Source organism: Trichosurus vulpecula, chromosome 6 (genome assembly GCF_011100635.1).
Source record: "Trichosurus vulpecula isolate mTriVul1 chromosome 6, mTriVul1.pri, whole genome shotgun sequence".
Taxonomy (NCBI): Eukaryota; Metazoa; Chordata; class Mammalia; order Diprotodontia; family Phalangeridae; genus Trichosurus; species Trichosurus vulpecula.
The window spans coordinates 264,962,821-264,982,259 of NC_050578.1; the positions used below are offsets into that span (position 1 = coordinate 264,962,821).

At 37.0% G+C, this 19,439-nt stretch overlaps 1 protein-coding gene across 1 annotated transcript in view; it reads left to right on the plus strand.

Moving 5' to 3' along the window:
* LOC118855094 (vomeronasal type-2 receptor 26-like) overlaps positions 1-15,661 on the plus strand; it is a 32,213-nt gene extending 16,552 nt beyond the window's left edge. Inside the window, exons 4-6 of the mRNA XM_036765213.1 lie at positions 1,322-1,549; positions 2,625-2,748; positions 14,730-15,661. Coding sequence (XP_036621108.1) covers positions 1,322-1,549; positions 2,625-2,748; positions 14,730-15,661 — 1,284 coding nt within the window. The remainder of the gene's footprint in view (positions 1-1,321; positions 1,550-2,624; positions 2,749-14,729) is intronic.
* Positions 15,662-19,439: the final 3,778 nt, after the last annotated feature.

Here is a 19,439-nt window from a genome sequence, read left to right on the forward strand (position 1 = left end):
GTAAGTTTGTTTGTTTGTTTGTTTTTACCATTTGACTTCTGTTTTAAGGCATTATTTTCTTCAACATTTTTGCCTTCTTTACCAAATCGTTGATCTTTTTTTCCATTATTTTCTTATGTCACTCTGATTTCTTTTGCCAATTTTTCCTCTTTAATTTGACTTTTAACATCCATTATGGCTCTTCTATGTATTTTGTTTGACTCTGAGACAAATTTACATTTTTCTTTGAGGCCTTGGATTGAGCACTTTTTACTTTTTTTTTTCCTTTTGAGATTTTGTCGAACTTTACCCTTTCATCCAAGTAACTTTCTACATTCCTGTACTTTCTTCATCATTTTCTCCTTTGCAAGTCTATTTCTTTACTTTTTACCTTATTTTAAATTCTGGGTCGAAGCAGCACTACTTTAGGATGTTTTTTATATTTTTGTGTGTTCTGCTGTTTTCACAGCTAGTTTCAGGGGTCTGTAAGTTTTTGATTCTTCCAAGGTGATATGATCTAAGGAGGGATCTGGTCACTACTCTGCCTGTGCTCTTGTCTGTGATCAACCACAAGCATTCTTTTCTCCCCTGGAACTTTGACCAAGATCACTGCTCCCCTGTACTACAAGAACAAATGTGCTTGTACTCCTATTTTTATGGATGAAGCAACAAATTCCTGCACTCATTGCCAGAAAAGGACCTCCTATAACCTCCTTGTGATCAGTTATCTGACCCAATTTTCTACAACCTGAAAGCTCAGGTTGTTGCACGCTGTGAAGCAATCAACCTTAAGGCCTGCTACTGGCTTGCTGTACTATGTTCCACTCTCACACTGGTGAGACAGGTCATTTCTGCCAATCTTCTAAGTTGTTTTACACTGGAAAATCATTTCGCCCTGACTTCTATTGTTCCTGCCCTCCAGAATTCATTTTTAGGAACTGTTTTAAAGTTGTTTGGAGGGGACTTTGAGAGACCTCAGGTGAGTCCCTGTTTTTACTCTACCATTTTGGCTTCTGAAATGGCTACAGATTTTTCAACAGAGCTTAGAATACCAGACATTATTGATACTTAGAAGAAATTTATGATGTATCTGGGGAATAATTAGATGAATTCTGAAATACCATTATATAAGATAAATGATTGCATCCTGACCTTATTTTCCCTTTTCGGGTTTATAATTTCATAGCAAGAAGAAAAAAAAAAGAGTTAAAACTCCTAAGGAGATGAACAATACATGCAAGCATGAATTCAGAGCTTGTTGAAATCTGATAATTAATGCTGATGGTATTTCCATAAATCTTTCTTTCTCTAAAGAGTAACAAACTTCATTCATTCCATTTAGCTCCACCATTTCCTGAAGTGCATCAACCCTGTCAGTAATATCAGTGATGAGACATGTGGGGATAGAAGCAGGATGCCTATTGAGACATATGATATCCTGAATTTTAATTATGTTCCTGGTCGAATGGACACATTGGTGAAAGTTGGGAAAGTGACCCCTGAGTTGCCTAATGGCCAGGGATTCAGGATTAATGAAGAAGACATTGAATGGCCAGAAGATTTTGCTCAGGTAAGGGACACATGAATAATATGAGTGATGTAAATCAGCCTTTTAGAAGTCTGGAGTCTAGACCGTGGATACTCTTGTCTCTTCATTTGCTCCAAGGAGCTCAGCATAGAAAACAGCAATAGCTATGACATGGTGGCAACATCTAATTACTCTTCACTTTTGCTCCAAGTGGGAGAGAATTTTGATTTCCTTTCTTCAGTACCACTTTCAAGTTCCTTGCAAGTAAGCTATATAATGATCAGGATTCTGCAGATCATGAGGAAGTCAGAATGTCTCACAATTTGTAGCCAAGTTTCTGGAACAAGAATAGAGTGGAGAGTGGAGAATGCTTCTCCTAAAAGCAAACTGTGGCGAAAGGCTACCTAACTCATCTAATCCTACTACCACAGAATCTTTTCATCTCATGAGTTTGTTTTCCCAAGAACTTCAGTGCTTTCAGGTTTTCTTACTTTAATATTGTGAGTTTATCCTGCACTATCTTAAAATGTAAGTATGATTTTCATCCTATTAAAATCAATCAATCAAATCCTCTAATTCTTATTCAGATCTGGTACAATTCCCTCTATTTCATCAGTTCATTTCAGTTAAAATCCTCTATTTTCATGACTGGCTGAATCATTCATGGTCACAAATTAAAATACAAAGAATTGGAATGGATAGAGGGGATTATTTTTTTAAGTCAGAAATATTTCCCATTATGTGATCAATGAATAACATTGGTATTGCTTAAAGTGCAAGAATGCAACTTAGAGATTAAGCAGTGTGAGGTACTTAAGGAAGAAAAATGTTCTGAGAATAGATTACAATTTTAAAAAAATCAATGAGCTTGATTATACCCAGTAAAGAATGTGAGCAGTTTCTTAAGTTGAAAAATAGATAATCTAGAGTGGAAAAGGAAGATATTAAAGAAAAGCTCTATATTGAGAAATATGCCATGATTGCCCTTGAAGAAATTCTAATATCTTTTTCTAAATGTTTCAATAAATGAGAATTGAGCTTCCTATTTTCTTAGAGAACATATCTTTTAACAGACACTCTTACAAAGATATTCTTTCCCCTTCCTTGGTATGCTCAGACCCCCAGTTCCATTTGCAGTGTGAGCTGTGTCCCTGGATTCAGGAAGACAGCCCGTGAGAATGAGCCCATCTGCTGCTTTGACTGTACTCCATGCCCTGATGGAAAGATTTCCAACCACACTGGTGGGTGCCTAAAGAGAAACACTCCTTCTCCCCAAATAGAGAAGACAATAGACTAGTATGTTTTTTTATTTGCTTTTTTAGGAATCTTACACCTTGTGCACTTTTCCTGCCCCTATTATTTTCTTAATAATAAAAACAAACTGCATTCAATCACTTTTATTAAATGTGTATTGTGACACTATTCTGATATCATCGTGTTAGGGGAAATGGACATAGTGAAAACCCAAAATGACTCTTGCCCAAGAACAGCTACCTATCTTTTCTATAAGTTAAAATATGCACCAGTTCAATTACCTGTCATGTATTTTTTTCAAGCATACTCAATTTGTTTCAGATACCGATAATCAATTACAGAAATATAGAACATTGACACAACCTTTTTCGTACCTTGACACATTATTAAGTTCAAAAGACCATGATGATTCTCTGGGAGAGAATCACAATCACCCTGGGTAAAAGCATTTATTAATGCCAATAACAAAGTTCTTGAACCTCCGTGGGAAATTCAAATCATGTCCACTACTAGACAAGGAGCCATGAGACCAGGTGCTAAATTCTTAGTGATCACCAAGGCTCATCTCCCCCTAGTGGCCAAATGCAATTTTGTTCATTGTCCTACGTGACATCTTCCAAGGCTCAGGACTTGAAAAGAAAAAAAAGAAAATAGGTTACAGAAAGTTAAAAGTATTTAAGTGGAAGTATGTATTCGTGTAACAATTACCCTAATTCTTCAGGCACCCTGCTGATCAGGATGACTGGGTGATGACTGCTAGGACACAGACATGGAGAGCTTTGCAGGAGTGTGTTTTAAAAAAATGACTGCCTGATCATTTTATAAAATTTGTCAGCAAGGCAATGTTATGATTCTAAAAATATAATCAACTCAAAAAGATAATGGAATAATAAAGTTGGACTAAAGATCTTTCCAAGAACTGAATTCTGCTTGGGAAGTGACAGAATCCTTTCCCTTGCACAATCATTTCAATTCTTAAGTGTGTCCACAAACTAGTGACTTTTTTTTCTCAAGAAGTCTGAACTAATACACCAAAATAAGTGCTTTACCTACAGGTCTGACAGTAGGAGGCTACTGTAAGTACTCTAAATGCTATAGTCACTACTCCAAACATGTTTGGGAGGTCTTTTCATATTGCCTACCAAGTTAGTGTATAAGTACGCAAATGATCAAGAAAAAAAAGGAATTTTACCAAATTTGAATTCAAATAACTTTAGGCTGTTTCTGAAAAATCAAATGCACTCTTTTGAGGGGAATTTCTGAAATGGTTTGAGCAATGACAGCCATGAACTGATATCCAGCATCTCTAGGGATGGCCTTCATGTCTGGGGACTGCCTGGTCCAACTCCGCCATTTTAGATGAGCAAACAGGCTCAGAAAGGGGAAGGGTCTGGCCCAAGGTCCCATAGATTGTCACACCGGACTTCAGACCCAGGTCTCCTGACTCAAGATCTGGGTTTTTTCACTTTTGGTCCAGACCTATGATTTGATCAGTATAGGGAACTCTCCAGTGTTGCCATACTTTCAGCTTCTAGTCCTAGATGCCTGGGGGACTGAGAGGTTAAGAGATTTGTGCACATAGTTGGCTGTCAGACAGGACCTAATCTTTCTAAGTCTAAAGGTAGCCCTTTAGATACCACATTGTCTCTTCTATCTGTTCAAATCTCCCCAGGACAGACAGGTGGTTTTTGGAATCCACTTTCAAAATTCCTGATACCCCAATATGGATGCTTCACTATCAGTGGTCAAGTTAAAGCCTATTTTGGTGGTTTCAATAATGTAAACACAATAGTCTTGATCAGTTAAAAAATCACATTACTTAACAGACATACCTCATATACTACAGCTTAGAGAAGTAATGCAGGTCATTACTTAATGTTTTTTTTTCCTCTGTAAGTGTCAACGAGTGACCCATGTTTGTTGATTAATAATAATTGTGTGAAACAAATATGCAAAAATTCTATTTTTACAGGATTCATAATGAAAGAGCAGAGTCTTGGCTAAAATTCTTACAATGTTAATTATTTATACTGTCTTTATTCCAATAAGTTTGTTAACTTAGTGTTATATGGTTCCTTTCAGTTGACCAGAATTTTATCCAATAATCCTCTATGATCTATGCATTTGCATTTTGTAAAAAGATAAATTTATTTTTGCATTCATTTTAATCCATTCCCTCTGCCCCTTCCATTGAATAAAAAATTGCAATAAAAATACCCTCATCATAAACATGCTGAGTCCAGCATGACAAATGCCCACATTGGCTATGCCAATGCATTTAAAGTTCATCATTTCTCTTACAACAGATGAATGGAAAGTCACGTCTTCAATCTTTTGGACTCTTGCTTTATCAATGAATTGATCAGTCCTGAAGTTTTCTAGAGCTGCTTTTCTCAATGTCGCAATAGAAATGGTTCTACTTCTGCTCACTTCATTCTGCATTACTTCAAAGGTTTTCCCAGTTTTCTGAGAAACTGTCCATTTTGTCCTTTCTTCTGATACAGTAATTCCATTACATCAATGCTCCTTCATCTGCATAGCCATTCCCCCACAGAATACCTCCATAGATTCTGATTTGGGGCTACAACAAAAAGAACTGCTCCATTTTTGTACATATAGGTCATTCTCTGTTTTTGATCTCTTTATGGTATAGGCCTACTGGGGTAACTGGGTCAAAGGGCATGTATGCAGTCTGGTAACTTTCCAGTGTACTTGCACCATTACTAAGCTCTCTGCAGTGCACTAATGTGCTTGTTTTCTCATAGCCCTTTTAACATCTGTCATTTTGTTCATCATCTGTGCCAGTCTGAAGAGTGTGAGGTAGGACCTCAGCTGTTTAATTTTCATTTCTCCATTAGTAATTTCAGATATTTTCTTTCATATGATTATTTTCATGTATTTGATCATTCATCTATTGGGTAATGAATCCTAGTCTTAAAGTAACTATTATATAGCAGGTTAACAAGACATCCTATATATTTTATCTCATTTGATCCTCACAACAACCCTGTAAGTTACATGCTACTACTTTCCCCATTTTACAGATAAGGAAACTGAAATAGAGGTGAAGTAACTTGCCCAGGGTCACACAGTTAGAATGTCAGAGACTGGATTTGAACTCAGGTCTTCCTGACTCCAGGTTCAATGTTCTGTACACTGTAGCATCCCCTAGCTTAGTTGCTTTATAATTTTGAATCAGTTTCATATATGCCTTGAATATGAGACTTTTTACCAGAAAAAAGCTCAAAATTTCTCCCCCACTTACATACTTGCTTTCTAATTTAACATCTGATTTCTTTGTACAAAAATTGTTTAATTTTATATAATCAAAATTGTCCAAGTAATGTTCTGTGACCCACTCAGTCACTTGTTTATGAATTCTTCCTCTATCTACATGTCCAACATCTAATTTGTTCCTTCCTCCTCTTATTATGTGATCTTAAATCTACGCACATATCACATTGCAGCTCATCAGGGCATATGTTGTCCTGATATGTCATTCAAATCATCCTTCTTCCTTCTCTTTTCTTCTCTGCTGGCCCAAATTTCCTATTTTTGGTCCTTATTCCTCTAACTAACTTAATTAAGGAGCTCATTGAGTAAGGACCTGTATGAGGAGGCAGGATGGGGTAAGAATCTTGGTCAACTGAGTAAGCAATAAGACCTGGTTTTTCAGATGCTGACTGTCTAGCTCGGAGACTATTTGAAAATTGCTTGGCCTTAAGACAGTTTCCTCAACTATAAAATGGAGATAATATTCCAGACACAATTTTCCTCACAGGGTTGTAGTAAGGAGAATGTTTTGTCAATTTTAAAGTGCCATAGAAATAAAAGCCATTATTCTAAGTCAATAAGCTGCAATGTCATCAGTGAAAAGATGAGGTACAAATCAAAATTTCACTCTGGTGCAGCCCCACCATTCTCCTGGGGAGGAGTCTGAGTCCAGGATCATACAGTCCAGGGCAGAGCTCAGACTGGACCAATGTCTCCAACTTTCTGCAGTGCTTCTCTCTCTGGACGTGCTGAGGATAGTATTTACAGGTTACACTTCAGATCACATGTAATTTTGAGAAGGATTTACAGAAAATATTTTAATACAAAATTATTTGTAAACTAGTAACAATATTTTGGCTGGAGAATTGTTCATATCATTCCACTTAACCCTGCCGGCACAGTGAGAGAAACTGTGTGAAGTTTTGGCATCTCCCTCCCTCATTAAAACCAAGAGCTCCCTGCTAATTCTTCAGTGAAAAGTTCATTGGTGATTAAAGGCATTCTCTTCTTTGAAGGAGTTTCCTGACTGAGTTTTCCTGATCCCCAAATAGAAAAATTGTACTCAGAAATAACATAAGGGATCTCCCAACTCAATCTTGGCCTGGCTCTTGAATATTCAATGAGGAACAGGAATAGTCCCAATAATCATATAATTCACCGTGTCTTAACTTTTAGGGGGCAGAGGAGTCAGAAACAGAGTATGCATTTTTTACCATGTGGATCCCTCATATAATTCCTGAAAGGGGACTAGATGGTGTAGTGGAAGAAATGGTTTTGTCTCTGGTGGCTGTAGCAGGGCAAATGAAGAACAGGGGTATGCCATTGCAATAGTTAAGCAATGCCCGCACCAGGAAACTTAGCGAAAGCAGCAGTTTGTGTCCCATTGAGTGGGGCTGGCTATCTTCGTCTGGATACTTCTGAACTATCTGGTTCAGTGCAGTCCAAATGCCTGTTTTTGACTATGGCCTTGCCTTTTGTCTGCAGACCTGCCATCCCTGCAGTATATTCTCGGGTAAGCAGAGCAATATCCTGACACTGTCCAGAACTGAAGTGAACAATATGAGTATGGGCCAGCATTCGAATAAGGTCGACGAGGCGCAAAAGTCTAGCACTTAGCACCTTCATGGAGGCAAGATGGAGCTTACATACAGAAAGATTGTGGGAAGGATTGAGGGGTAGTCAAGTAGTCTGGGCTGACTAGAGGAGGAGTTTAGGGAGGGTGTTGAGGAGGGGTCTAAGGAGGATCTTTATGGGACTGGGGTGACTAGAGGTGAAGACTCTAGGAAAAAGAGAATGGGATTTTGATGAGATCAAAGGTGGGAAGTAGCTGGACAACACAAGGCTAGACTAGATAAATAAATCCCTCTGTGTCAAGACTCTGTATATTTTCTACATAAATAAGTGACACTATGACAACAGCTTTTGTAGAAAATCTACTAAGATAATCATATGGTTTTAGATTTTTTATTTTAATACTATTTAATAGTGATTGTTTTTTGTAATGGTGAACCAACTTTGGATCACTGACAAAAATCCAACTTGATTTATGAGGGATAAGGATATTATTTAAAATCTATGTTGACTTATAAATAATAATAGTGTATTGGTCCTTTTCAGAGTTAGTTTTCCCTTGGTTTAAGTATTGGACTACATATGCTTCACAAAAGGTATTTACTGGGAGATTTCTCCATTTTCAAGAATTATTTGTTCAACAATGTTACTAATTGTTCTTCAGTTGTTCACAAAAATTTTCCAATGATTATTTCAGGAGCATGAATTCCCTTCCTTTGTAATTCCCTTACAAATAATTTTATCTTTTTCTGGATAGTAGATTATTTAAGATGTCTATTTCATCTTCTGTTAGAATATTTAATATTTTGGTTTGATTGTGCTTTCATATCATGTATGTTTACAGTTTTGGTTCAAATAATATAATTTTTCAAAATATATTCTGAAAATAATGTCCACTCTAGTATAAGTGTGATTTCATTGTTTCTATGCTTTTTGCTGATTTGAATATTTTGTTCTTTTTTTATCAGATTAGTGAAATCCTTACCAATTTTATTACTCTTTTCAAGAAACCACTTGGTACATTTATTTATCATTTCTGTAGGTTGTTTTCTTTTCAATTGATCAATTTCTCTTATATTTAATGTTTTTATATTATTTATGTTTGCTCATTTGTTAGGTGTTTTTTATTTTTATTTCACTAATCTTTTTTTTTTTCCTTTGGTGAATCTGTGTTAGTAAGAACATTGTTTTCCCTCAGGTAGTGCTTTAGCCTCATCTTAGAAATCTTGCAGTATTTTATCAGGATTGTCACTTTGTATCACATAATTATTAACTGTTTCTATATTTTTATTTGACATTTAGGATTTTATTGCTAAATCATTATTTGATGTCATGTCTTTTATTTCTCATCCCCAAACCGTCTACACTATTGCTATTTTGAATGATATGGTCTTTAAACTTCTTATTTTTAAAAGTTTCATACTGTCCTAACAGATATTTCTTTAATAGTTCCATTTAGAAGACATCATAAGCCATTAAGTTCTGATACTTCCTTACTTTCCTCAAATCCATATTTTGTTTCATTTATATTTAGATGTTATTTTAGTCTTCTTTAAAAATTATGGAGGAACATCTACGTCTCCTAGAACTATTTTAATGTCTATTTTTCTAGTACTTGTTTTTTTTTTCTTTTATTAATTTAGAGGCTAAGGCAAGTAGAGCACATATGTATAATAATATCATTATTTCATACTCTATGATTCTCTTCAAAATAAGGTAGTTTCCTTGTTAGTCCCTGTTTTCTTGTGAATGATGTTTTTTATTATATCTGCATTCATGATTGCAATGTGACTTTGTCAGAACACATTTGATGCAGAGTAATTTTTTTTCCGGACTGTCATTGTGTGTACAATTTCATTTTTAGAAGTTTTTATTTTATGCAAATGAACATTGTTTTATTTACCTATTGAATTTGACTCATTTTATTTTATGCAAATTAGTATTGTTTTATTTTCCAATTGAATCTGACTTTTTTACTTTTATGAGATTTTGAATTATATTTTTTCTTCATTTTTATCTGTTATTTGCCTCCGCCATAATTGGATACTCCCCCTTTTTATTTTCCTTTTTAAACAAAGTACTTTGTCTCCAATATTTTAGCTTGAGGTAATTTAAGTCAATACCTGTTTTCTTCCACTTACTCTCCTCTCCTCTCCTACTTGTGAAGGCTTTCATTGTTTTTGTAATATTGCTTAATTTATTAGTTTCTTTTCCTTTATTTTATCTACTTATTTATTCCTTCCCCCTTTTTTTCTCTTAGTAAGTCAAGTGAAATATTCTCCTGTTTTGTAATTTTTATTGATTGTTAGTTTTTAAATTATCTTTTCTATACTTTTAATGGAGTCTCAAATTCCTTCCTTTTTTCATTATTTATCTTCCCTTTCTGTGTTTTTTAGACTTTTTTTCTTTGATTCTTGATTCTTTAACTTAACTTCATTAGTCTCTGTATTCCTCATGGAATCTTTAGATTTCAAGATATCTATTTTAGATTTTCCCTTTTAAATATTGTCCATGTAATTACCTTCTAAATCTTGTCTACAGACCCCTTTCCTTGTGGTGCTTCATTGTTAGAAATGCCAGTTCCAAGAGCTGTATGGAGGGGATAAATATTGACATATGGTAGGGATTTTCTGATATCCTTGACTCTGTACTTAATTATGAACCTTTCTCACATTCAACAGTGTATAGCCTGACTCTGTCCCTCCGTATATACTGTACCTCATTCCAGGAGTCATCTGCCATCTCAATTATTCTTCATGAAGGTTTTTTGAAGACGCATCTGTGATATTAATGTGATTAATTATCTCTCCCACCCAGTTAGTAGGCCTCAAGTGTAGATAGTTTAGGAAAGATTTGTTATGGGAGGCTTGTTTGTAGGAAGGCCCCCAACCTTTCGCTGATTAGATGTGAAGCCCCAAGCCCACAGTCTTTTGTTGATTAGGTTTGAAGCCTTCAGGCTGTGTGTGTGTGTGTGCGTGTGTGTGTGGGTGTGTGTGTGTGTGTGTGTGTGTGTGTGTGCATGCGTGCAACCATATGCGTGTGTATTTATATATGTATGTATCCCGAGAGTAGCCATTAAGTTGAGAGACAGATAACTGGAAAAGCCACAGAGATGGAGAGAAAGAGAACTGGAATGGCTGAGAATGTTGTGCCCTGCCCTCCCTCCCCCCAGTTTACCCTCCATCTTGCCCCAGATCACCCCAGTGTTTGTGCTCTCATCTCCATGGACCCCACTGTTTGTGTTCCCTTCTCCACGGAAATAATTCTGCACCAGCTTGTCTCACTGTTAGTGTTCCCATCTCCACTGAAATCAGTTTGTGTTTTTTTCCCTTTAAATAATCTGACCCTACCCCTGCTCAGGGCTGTTCAACTTGAATCTTTACTCTTAACAGTCCTGCAATTGAATGAATCCACATCAAAATTTATATCTGGGTCTTGCTTGCTTTTTTTTGGCACAACATGAGAATGGCAAAGAGAAAGAGACAAAGAGGTGATGCACAGGGGTGGAGCAAAGATGACGGTTGGAAAGGAGGGACTTGTGTGAGCTCCCATGCCTCGTCCCTCTAAAAACATATAAAAAAGGCTCTGAACCAATTATAGAACTGCAGAACCCAAAAAATAGCAGAGGGAAGCAGGGTTCTAACACAGGATAGCCTGGATGGTCACTGGGTAAGATCTATCATGCATGAAGCGGGGAGTGGAAGGAGCAGAGCCCAGTGTACGCTGCACCTGGACCAACCAGACCAGGAGCTGGGCAGAAAGGCCCCAGCACCCTGGATCTGTGATCTGTGGCAGTTACCAGACTTCTCAACCCACAAACAACAAAGATAATAGAGAACATTAGTGGGAAAAGCTGCAGGGGACAGAATGAAGGAGCTTGCAGTTTGGCCACTGCCCCGGCAGCAGTGGGGGAGGTGCAGCTACAGAATTACAGCTGCAGTTTCTTTTGGCTCCAGGCCCACCTGGTGGCAGGAATTAAGTGGTGGATCAGAGCAGGAGTGCAGGGCCTGCTTAAGACCTGAGTCTAGTCTGGGTTGGCAGTTCTTGGGAGAAGAGGAGTGCTGGTGTGGCAGAGCTGGTTGTATAGAAATAGCTCTGAAAACAATAGCACATGTCCTCAAGTTTGGAACAAAGTACTCTCTACTCTGCAAGCAGTCATACCCCGACGAAAAACTCGGGGGTGAAGTACTTGGCTGTGAACATGGCCAGGCAGCGAAAATGGACTCAGATTCAAACTCAGACTTTGGAGTATTCCTTTGGTGACAAAGAAGACCAAAGCAGACAGCCAGTAGATGTCAACAAAGTCAAAGAGCATACATCAAAAGCCTCCAAAAAAACGTGAACTGGTGTCAGGCCGTGGAAGAATTCAAAAAGGATTTGGAAAAGCACATTAGAGAAGTAGAGGAAAAACAGGGAAGAGAAATGAGAGTGGTGTGAGAAAACCATGAAAAATAAGTCACTGACTTGCTAAATAAGACACAAAAATATACTGAAGAAAACAACACCTCAAAAATAAACTCAAATGGCAAAAGAGCTCCAAAAAGCCACTGAGGAGAAGCGTTCCTTGAAAGGCAGAATTAGCCAAATGGAAAAGGTGGTCCAAAAGACCACTGAAGAAAATACTACCTTAAAAATGAGATTGGAGCAAGTGGAACCTTGTGACTTTATGAGAAATCAAGATATTACAAAACAGAACCAAAGGAATGAAAAAGCAGAAGACAATGTGAAGTATCTCATTGGAAAAACCACTGACCTGGAAAAGAGATCCAGGAGATATAATTTAAAAATTACTGGACTACATGAAAGCCATGATCAAAAAAAGAGCCTAGACATCATCTTTCAAGAAATTATCAAGAAGAACTGCCCTAATAATCTAGAGCCAGAGAGTAAAATAGAAATTGAGAGACTCCACTGATGGCTTCCTCAAAAAGATTCCAAAAAGAATGCTCTCAGGAATAGTGTCGCCAAATTCCAGAGCTCCCTGATCTATGAGAAAATACTGCAAGCAGTCAGAAAGAAACGATTTGAGTATTGTGGAAACACAATCAGAATAATACAAGATCTGGCAACTTCTCCTTTAAAGGATCAAAGGGCTTGGAATACAACATTCCAGAGGTCAATGGAGCTAGGATTAAAACTTAGAATCACCTACCCAGCAAAACTGAGTATCATGCTCCAGGGCAAAATATGGGTGTTCAATAAAATAAAGGACTTTCAAGCTTTGTCAGTGAAAAGACCAGAACCGAATACAAAAATTTGACTTTCAAACACAAGAATCAAGAGAAGCATTAGAAGGTAAACAAGAAAGAGAATTCACAAGGGACTTACTAAAGTTGAACTGTTTTGTTTACATTCCTACATGGAAAGATGATGTGTAGCATTCATGACACCTAAGTATTAGGGTAGCTGAAGGGAATATATACGTGTGTGTGTGTGTGTGTGTGTGTGAGTTGAAAAAGAAGAGATGATATCTATAAAAATAGATCGAATTAAGGGATGAGAGAGGAATACATTGATAGATGCAGAAAGGGAGACACAAAATGGGGTAAATAATCTCGCATAAAAGTGGCAATAAGAAGCAGTTCTGTAAGAAGAGAAGAGGGAGCAGGTGAGAAGGAATGAGTGTATCTTGTTCTCATCGAATTTGACATGAGGAGGGAATAATATACACACCCAGTTGGGTTTCTTCACACGCAGGAAATAAGCAAGAAAAAGATTAAAAAATGCAGGGATGACAGAAGGGAGAGAAGATGGGGAGGATGTAATCAAAAACAAACACTTTTGAAAAGGGACAGGGTCAAGGGAGATAATTCAGTAAAGGGGGATAGTTTAGGAAGGAGCAAAATATAGTTAGTCTTTCACAACATGAGTACTGTGGAATGGTTATACACAATGATACGCATTTAGCCTATGCTGAATTGCTTGCCTTCTTAGGGAGTATGGGTGGGGATGGAAGAGGGCAGAGAATTTGCAACTCCAAGTTTTAAAAACAGATGTTCAAAAACAAAAAAAAAAACAAAAAGAAAACGTTTTTGCATGCAAGTAGGAAATAAGATACAGAGGCAATGGGGCATAGAAATTTATCTTGCCCAACAAGAAAGTGAGAGAAAAGGGGATGGGAGGGGAGTGGGTTGACCAAAGGGAAGGCTGACTGGGGAATGGGGCAACCAGAATCATCTTGGATTGGGTGGGAGGGTAGAAATGGGGAGAAAATTCATAATTCAAACTCTTGTGAAAATCAATGCTGAAAACTTAATATATAAAATAAATTTTTAAAAGAGGACAGACACAGAAACAGAGACAAAGAGACTGAGAGACACAGAGAAAGAGACAGAGGACTGCAAGGGCTCTCAGACCTGCAAGTTCTCAGAACTTCAGGAAGAGAGGATGCAGGCAAGCAGACAGAATTCATGAGTCAGTGTTTTAAGGGAAGGCCCTAACAGAGGGAAGTTTCAGGATTGCTTACTTCCTTGCTGTGGTATTATGTTCTAATTTCCTTGCTGTTACATTTAAGTGGACTTACTGGCTTTGGGATACAACTGTTGCTATGTCAATTTGGAATTATTGGTTTTAGGATTTGACCCTTTGGTGTCCGAATAAACATTTGACTTCTGCTTTCTATATAGAGAGTCTCTTATATTTTGTAATTCCAAACTATACAGGTAGATTCATGGTCAAAATTGATATCATGAATCTTGCAGTACTGATATATCAGCTCGAATTTTGCTTCCAGGGGTTTTGAGACAATCAAATATCCTAGTATATTTAAAGACATTTGGATACCTTAAGGCACTATGCCAATTTCAGTTATTATTATCATCAGTAACTACATGCTACAAAACTGAGTGGAAGAATTATAAGAGTAGCACTTTTGTCTTTTTTCCCCACTATTTCTAAAACCAGGCTCAGTGCCTGGCAAAAAACAAGAACTTGAGGACCACTTGCTGAAAAATTAATTACCTTCATAGAAAGATTAAACGTTATGTTGATTATATTATGAGTATATTATGGGATATACTGAGATTCTCTCTCTCTCTCTCTCTCTCTCTCTCTCTCTCTCTCTCTCTCTCTCTCTCTCTCTCTCTCTCTCTCTCTGTCTCTCTCTCTCTATCACTCTCCATAGATGCAGAAGTGTGTCTGAAATGCTCTGAAGATCAGTTCCCAAGCAGGGAGAGAGATCGATGCCTCTCCAAGAATGTGATCTTCCTGGCCTTTGAAGAACCTCTTGGAATGACTCTGACCTGTACTGCTATCTGCTTCTCCTTCCTCACTGCTCTGGTCCTTGGAGTCTTTGTGAAGCACAGAGACACTCCCATAGTCAAAGCAAATAACCGAGGTCTCAGCTACACTCTGCTCATCTCCCTCACCCTCTGCTTCCTCTGTTCCTTGCTCTTCATTGGTCGTCCTACCACAGCCACCTGCCTGCTGCGACAAACCACTTTTGCAATTGTGTTTACATGTGCCATTGCATCCATTTTAGCAAAAACCATCACTGTAGTCCTGGCCTTCAAGGCCACAAAGCCAGGAAGTAACCTGAGGAGGTACCTGAGTTCCACAGCATCTTTTTCTCTCATCCTTACTTGTATTCTACTCCAAATGTGTCTCTGTGGCATCTGGCTTGGGACATATCCCCCATTCCTGGAGATGGATATGCACTCTGAGCTTGGTCACATTGTCATTCAGTGTAATGAAGGCTCCATCCTTGCCTTCTACTGTGTCCTGGGCTATATGGGCTTTCTGGCCTTGGGGAGCTTCACAACAGCTTTCTTGGCAAGGAACCTACCAGACATTTTCAATGAAGCCAAGTACCTGACCTTCAGCATGCTTGTATTCTGCAGTGTCTGGATATCCTTTCTGCCCACATATCAGAGCACCAAGGGCAAGGCCATGGTGGCTGTGGAAGTCTTTTCCATCTTGACCTCCAGTGCTGGGATTCTAACTTGCATCTTTGCTCCCAAGTGCTATGTGATCCTTCTGAGGGCAGACAGAAATACCCTGGAGATACTGAAAAGTAAAGCTAATTCTGGGGGCTTAAGGTGTTCTCAGCCCACTTAGTCACAGAGGTAACTCCTGACCTCCTGTAGTCTTAAAAAGTTTTTCAAATGTGTCTATCACTAGTAGCATGTATTTTCAGTTTTCATCATCTCTTTATTTTTCATTTAAATCTATTATCCTTGTGAAGGCAGTCACATTGGGGAATTTCTGAGTGGAGGTAGAATTTCAAAAATTGTTGTGTTGAGGTTTCATAAATACATACATACCTACATACATGCATATGTATTGAATAAAGACTACATTGTAATATGGAAAAAATAAATAAATTTTACAATAGGATGATTGTGTTTCCAATTCCTGATTTAGCATTTATCAAATTTCTGTCCCTGGATAAGTCCATCTAGGATTCTGACTCAAGGATTTCTCTTTTGCAAAGTTGAAATTACAATCATTTTTACAGTTTCTTTCTACAATTTTTGCATCTATGTTATAGCAGTCATTCCGTTTGCCAATCTCATTAGATGAATTGAACATATGCATGAGAGATAACTTATTGGTAATGTTTAATGGGTAATGATTTTACCAAATAAAGAATTTTGTGGCCAATGAAAAGGTAAATTAATTACATAATTCTTTTTTTTAATACCTGTAAGGTCATGTTTTTAATTATATAATCTCTGAATTTTTCCAGATTCTTTTTTGCATCAGGTAATTTTGATTCATTTTCACTTTATAATATCCAAAGTACTTTTCTCAAAGCTCTAGTTCATGAGGAAGTTCTAGTCAAGTTACTTGACTCTATGTAGTTGTCTCTCTAGTCTACTATGACTTCTGACCAGATTTCTTGCCTACCTTCTTTGGGGTGATGTTGCTCTGAATCCTGTTCTTTTAATTGGTGAATGATTGGGCAAGATTATAATTTCTGAGGGTGTCTCAGCCATGCTACTCATTTCTTTCCCAATTTAAGCCCCATGAATCGGGTAATGGCTGTACAAGATATGGTGACCATATTTCTACCCCTTCATATTTTTTGTTCCTCTATTATAAAGTAAGCTCCCTGAGTTTAGGAACTTTGTTATTTTTTTGGAGGAGAGAGCACTCTACCTGTCTGTCTGTCTATCTATCTATCTATCTATCTGTTTATCTATATCTATTGTCTTCCCCACTGGACTATGAGACTCTAGAGAACCATGACTGTCTTTGGCCTTTCTTTTAATTCTCAGGGCTTAGCACATAACTTGTGGCACAATTTGTGGTTAAAGAATGTTTACTGAGTGACAGAGTGAGCATTCCTTAACCTTAATGGACTGATATCATTTTTGTACTCCTTTCTGGGTGGAATGTGATTTCAGGCTGACTTACTGTTTTGGGGAAAATTGACTGACATAAAATGCTTTAGACCCTAGACGTCACCATGTCCAACTTCCTCATTTAAAAATGGGGACTCTTAGGTCAAAAGAGATTAAACCACTTTTACTTACCCAGGGAAACATAAATACTTTGTAGATTCAAACCAAGGACTGCCTTTGCAGCAGTCTATGAATTGTTGCTATGGCACACTTGGCCGAAGGACATGGCCATCATAATGATGAGTGGAAGCAAAGACATGAAAGTGTGAATTATCTATATGTCTTGGTAGAGAAACAACACAATCATTCTGATGGCAGCGTTTGGTTAAACTTATTTATTGTTGCTCAGGGGATCAATTAGTGCTCCATCCATTCCTCTGATGGCAACGTTGCCTAATGTAAATGGGCTGGTGTCATGATAATTAGAATGTAAATAATAATCACTTGTAGGATGGGTCTACATTGTGTTATAATACATGATTGATTTACTCTATTCAATGGAATATTATGTCTGAGGGGGTGTTTTTCTGGGGAGCACTATTTTGCTGCTATATGTAACCATTTTAAGCAACTCTTGTGTCATCATGCACAATCCAAACCTATATTTCTTAGCTTTGTTATAGCTTTAAGGATGGACATTATTTCTTTGGAAAAAGGTCCTCTGAATTATCTTGGCAATGGCAACTGTGACACTCTGGTTGCTCAGGGCATGGATGATGAGACAACAGCTGCCCAAAGATAATGTGCTGGCATCTTGGCATCACCATGACTTACATGATGAATTACACAACAAATATCATGAAAAATGAGAGTGTATGGATGCATTTGAGATTGAAAAACTAAGTTCTTTTAACATCTCAGAGAAAAGGCTATGAGGAGGAAAAGGAACAATTATTTAATGAGGGACCCCGGTAATGCTGACTTCACTATGGGGTCAACTCATTCCCTGGACTTCATTAGCTTCTTACTATCATCATTGCCCTTTTAGACAACCACTCTTTTAGTTTCCTTTATATTTTGACTTTTTTATTAGAATGAAATACCCTAGAGATGGCTGGATTGAGTTTGTTTGTAGCTCTAGATTTTTATTTTTATAAATGATAAATTCTATGTTTTATTTTTCCAATTACATGTAGTAACATTTTTAAATTTAATATGCATTTTTAAATTTTATTTTTAATTTGTGGATAAAAACAAGCATTTCCAAAGCAGTATAATTAAAGACTATTGTACATAAACTAAAAATCGACTGTGTAAAATTGGTTTTCCTTTCAAATATAAAAAAAAAATTATCATCTTTTTGCTTTTTTTTTCCTTCCACCCCAACTCACCCCATAGATGGCTACCATTAAACACAAATAGGTGTGTGTGCTTGTGTGAATGCATGTGTGAAATTATTTTATGCATACTTCAATTTACCAGTTCGTTCTCTGGATGCAGATAACATCTTTCTTCATAAGCCCTTAATAGTTAATTCCGGTATTTACAATAGACAAAATAATTTTCCACTCAAAGTCATTCCTAAAACAATATTGCTGTTACTGTATACAATGTTCCCTTATTATCACCAAAGACTATAGTTATTTTAATAACTTTTTGAGCATAATTCCAGATTACACTCCAAAATGGTGACTCATTTGACAATTCCACAAACAATAAATTCTTTTCCTAATTTTTACATATCTTCTCCAAGATTTGTCACTTTCTCCTTCAATCATTTTAACCAATCTGGAATCGGTGAAATTATATCTCAAAGTTGTTTTAATCCACATTTTTGTATTCAATAATGATACAGAGTATTTTATATGAGTCTAATTTATTTTGATTTTTCATTGGAAAAGTGCCTCTTCATTTCCTTTGATCATTTATCCATTAGGGAATGCCTTGTATTCTTATAGATTTGTCAAAATTCAAATTACCCTTTGTGAATTTCTCTGCATCTCATTTTATTCACTCTTTTCCATCTCAGCCTCTTTTTACCCTATCACTGTTACCTTATCTTTTCCTCTTACCCTCTTACTCCTTATTTTACCCACCCCTTTAGAATCCCTCCCTTTACCTTTTCCCCTTCTAATCTTATTCTAAACAACCACTTAAAAGTTCCTCTCTCACCCTATCCCCCAATTTCTAACCTCTCTATAAGTTCACAAGACTTCTAAACCTCTTCATATGTACACTCTGTTTCATCTTCAACACAGAGGAGAATAAGGTTCCACTACTATCAGCCCCCCACCCCGTCTGCTTCCACTGATTTAATTTTTCCTTTCATGTTCCATTTTATGAGATAATTGCTCCTATTTACCCTTTCATACATGATTTTGTTTTTTTAGAATCACCCCATCATATAAAATTCAGCCACAACCTTTCTCTCAAAATAATTGTAAGAATAATTTTTAACATTTAAAAAAATTTGTTCCAAATTCTCTCACTTTCTCCATCCATCTTCAGCTCCACCTTGGAAAGGTAAGCAATTTGACATAGATTATACA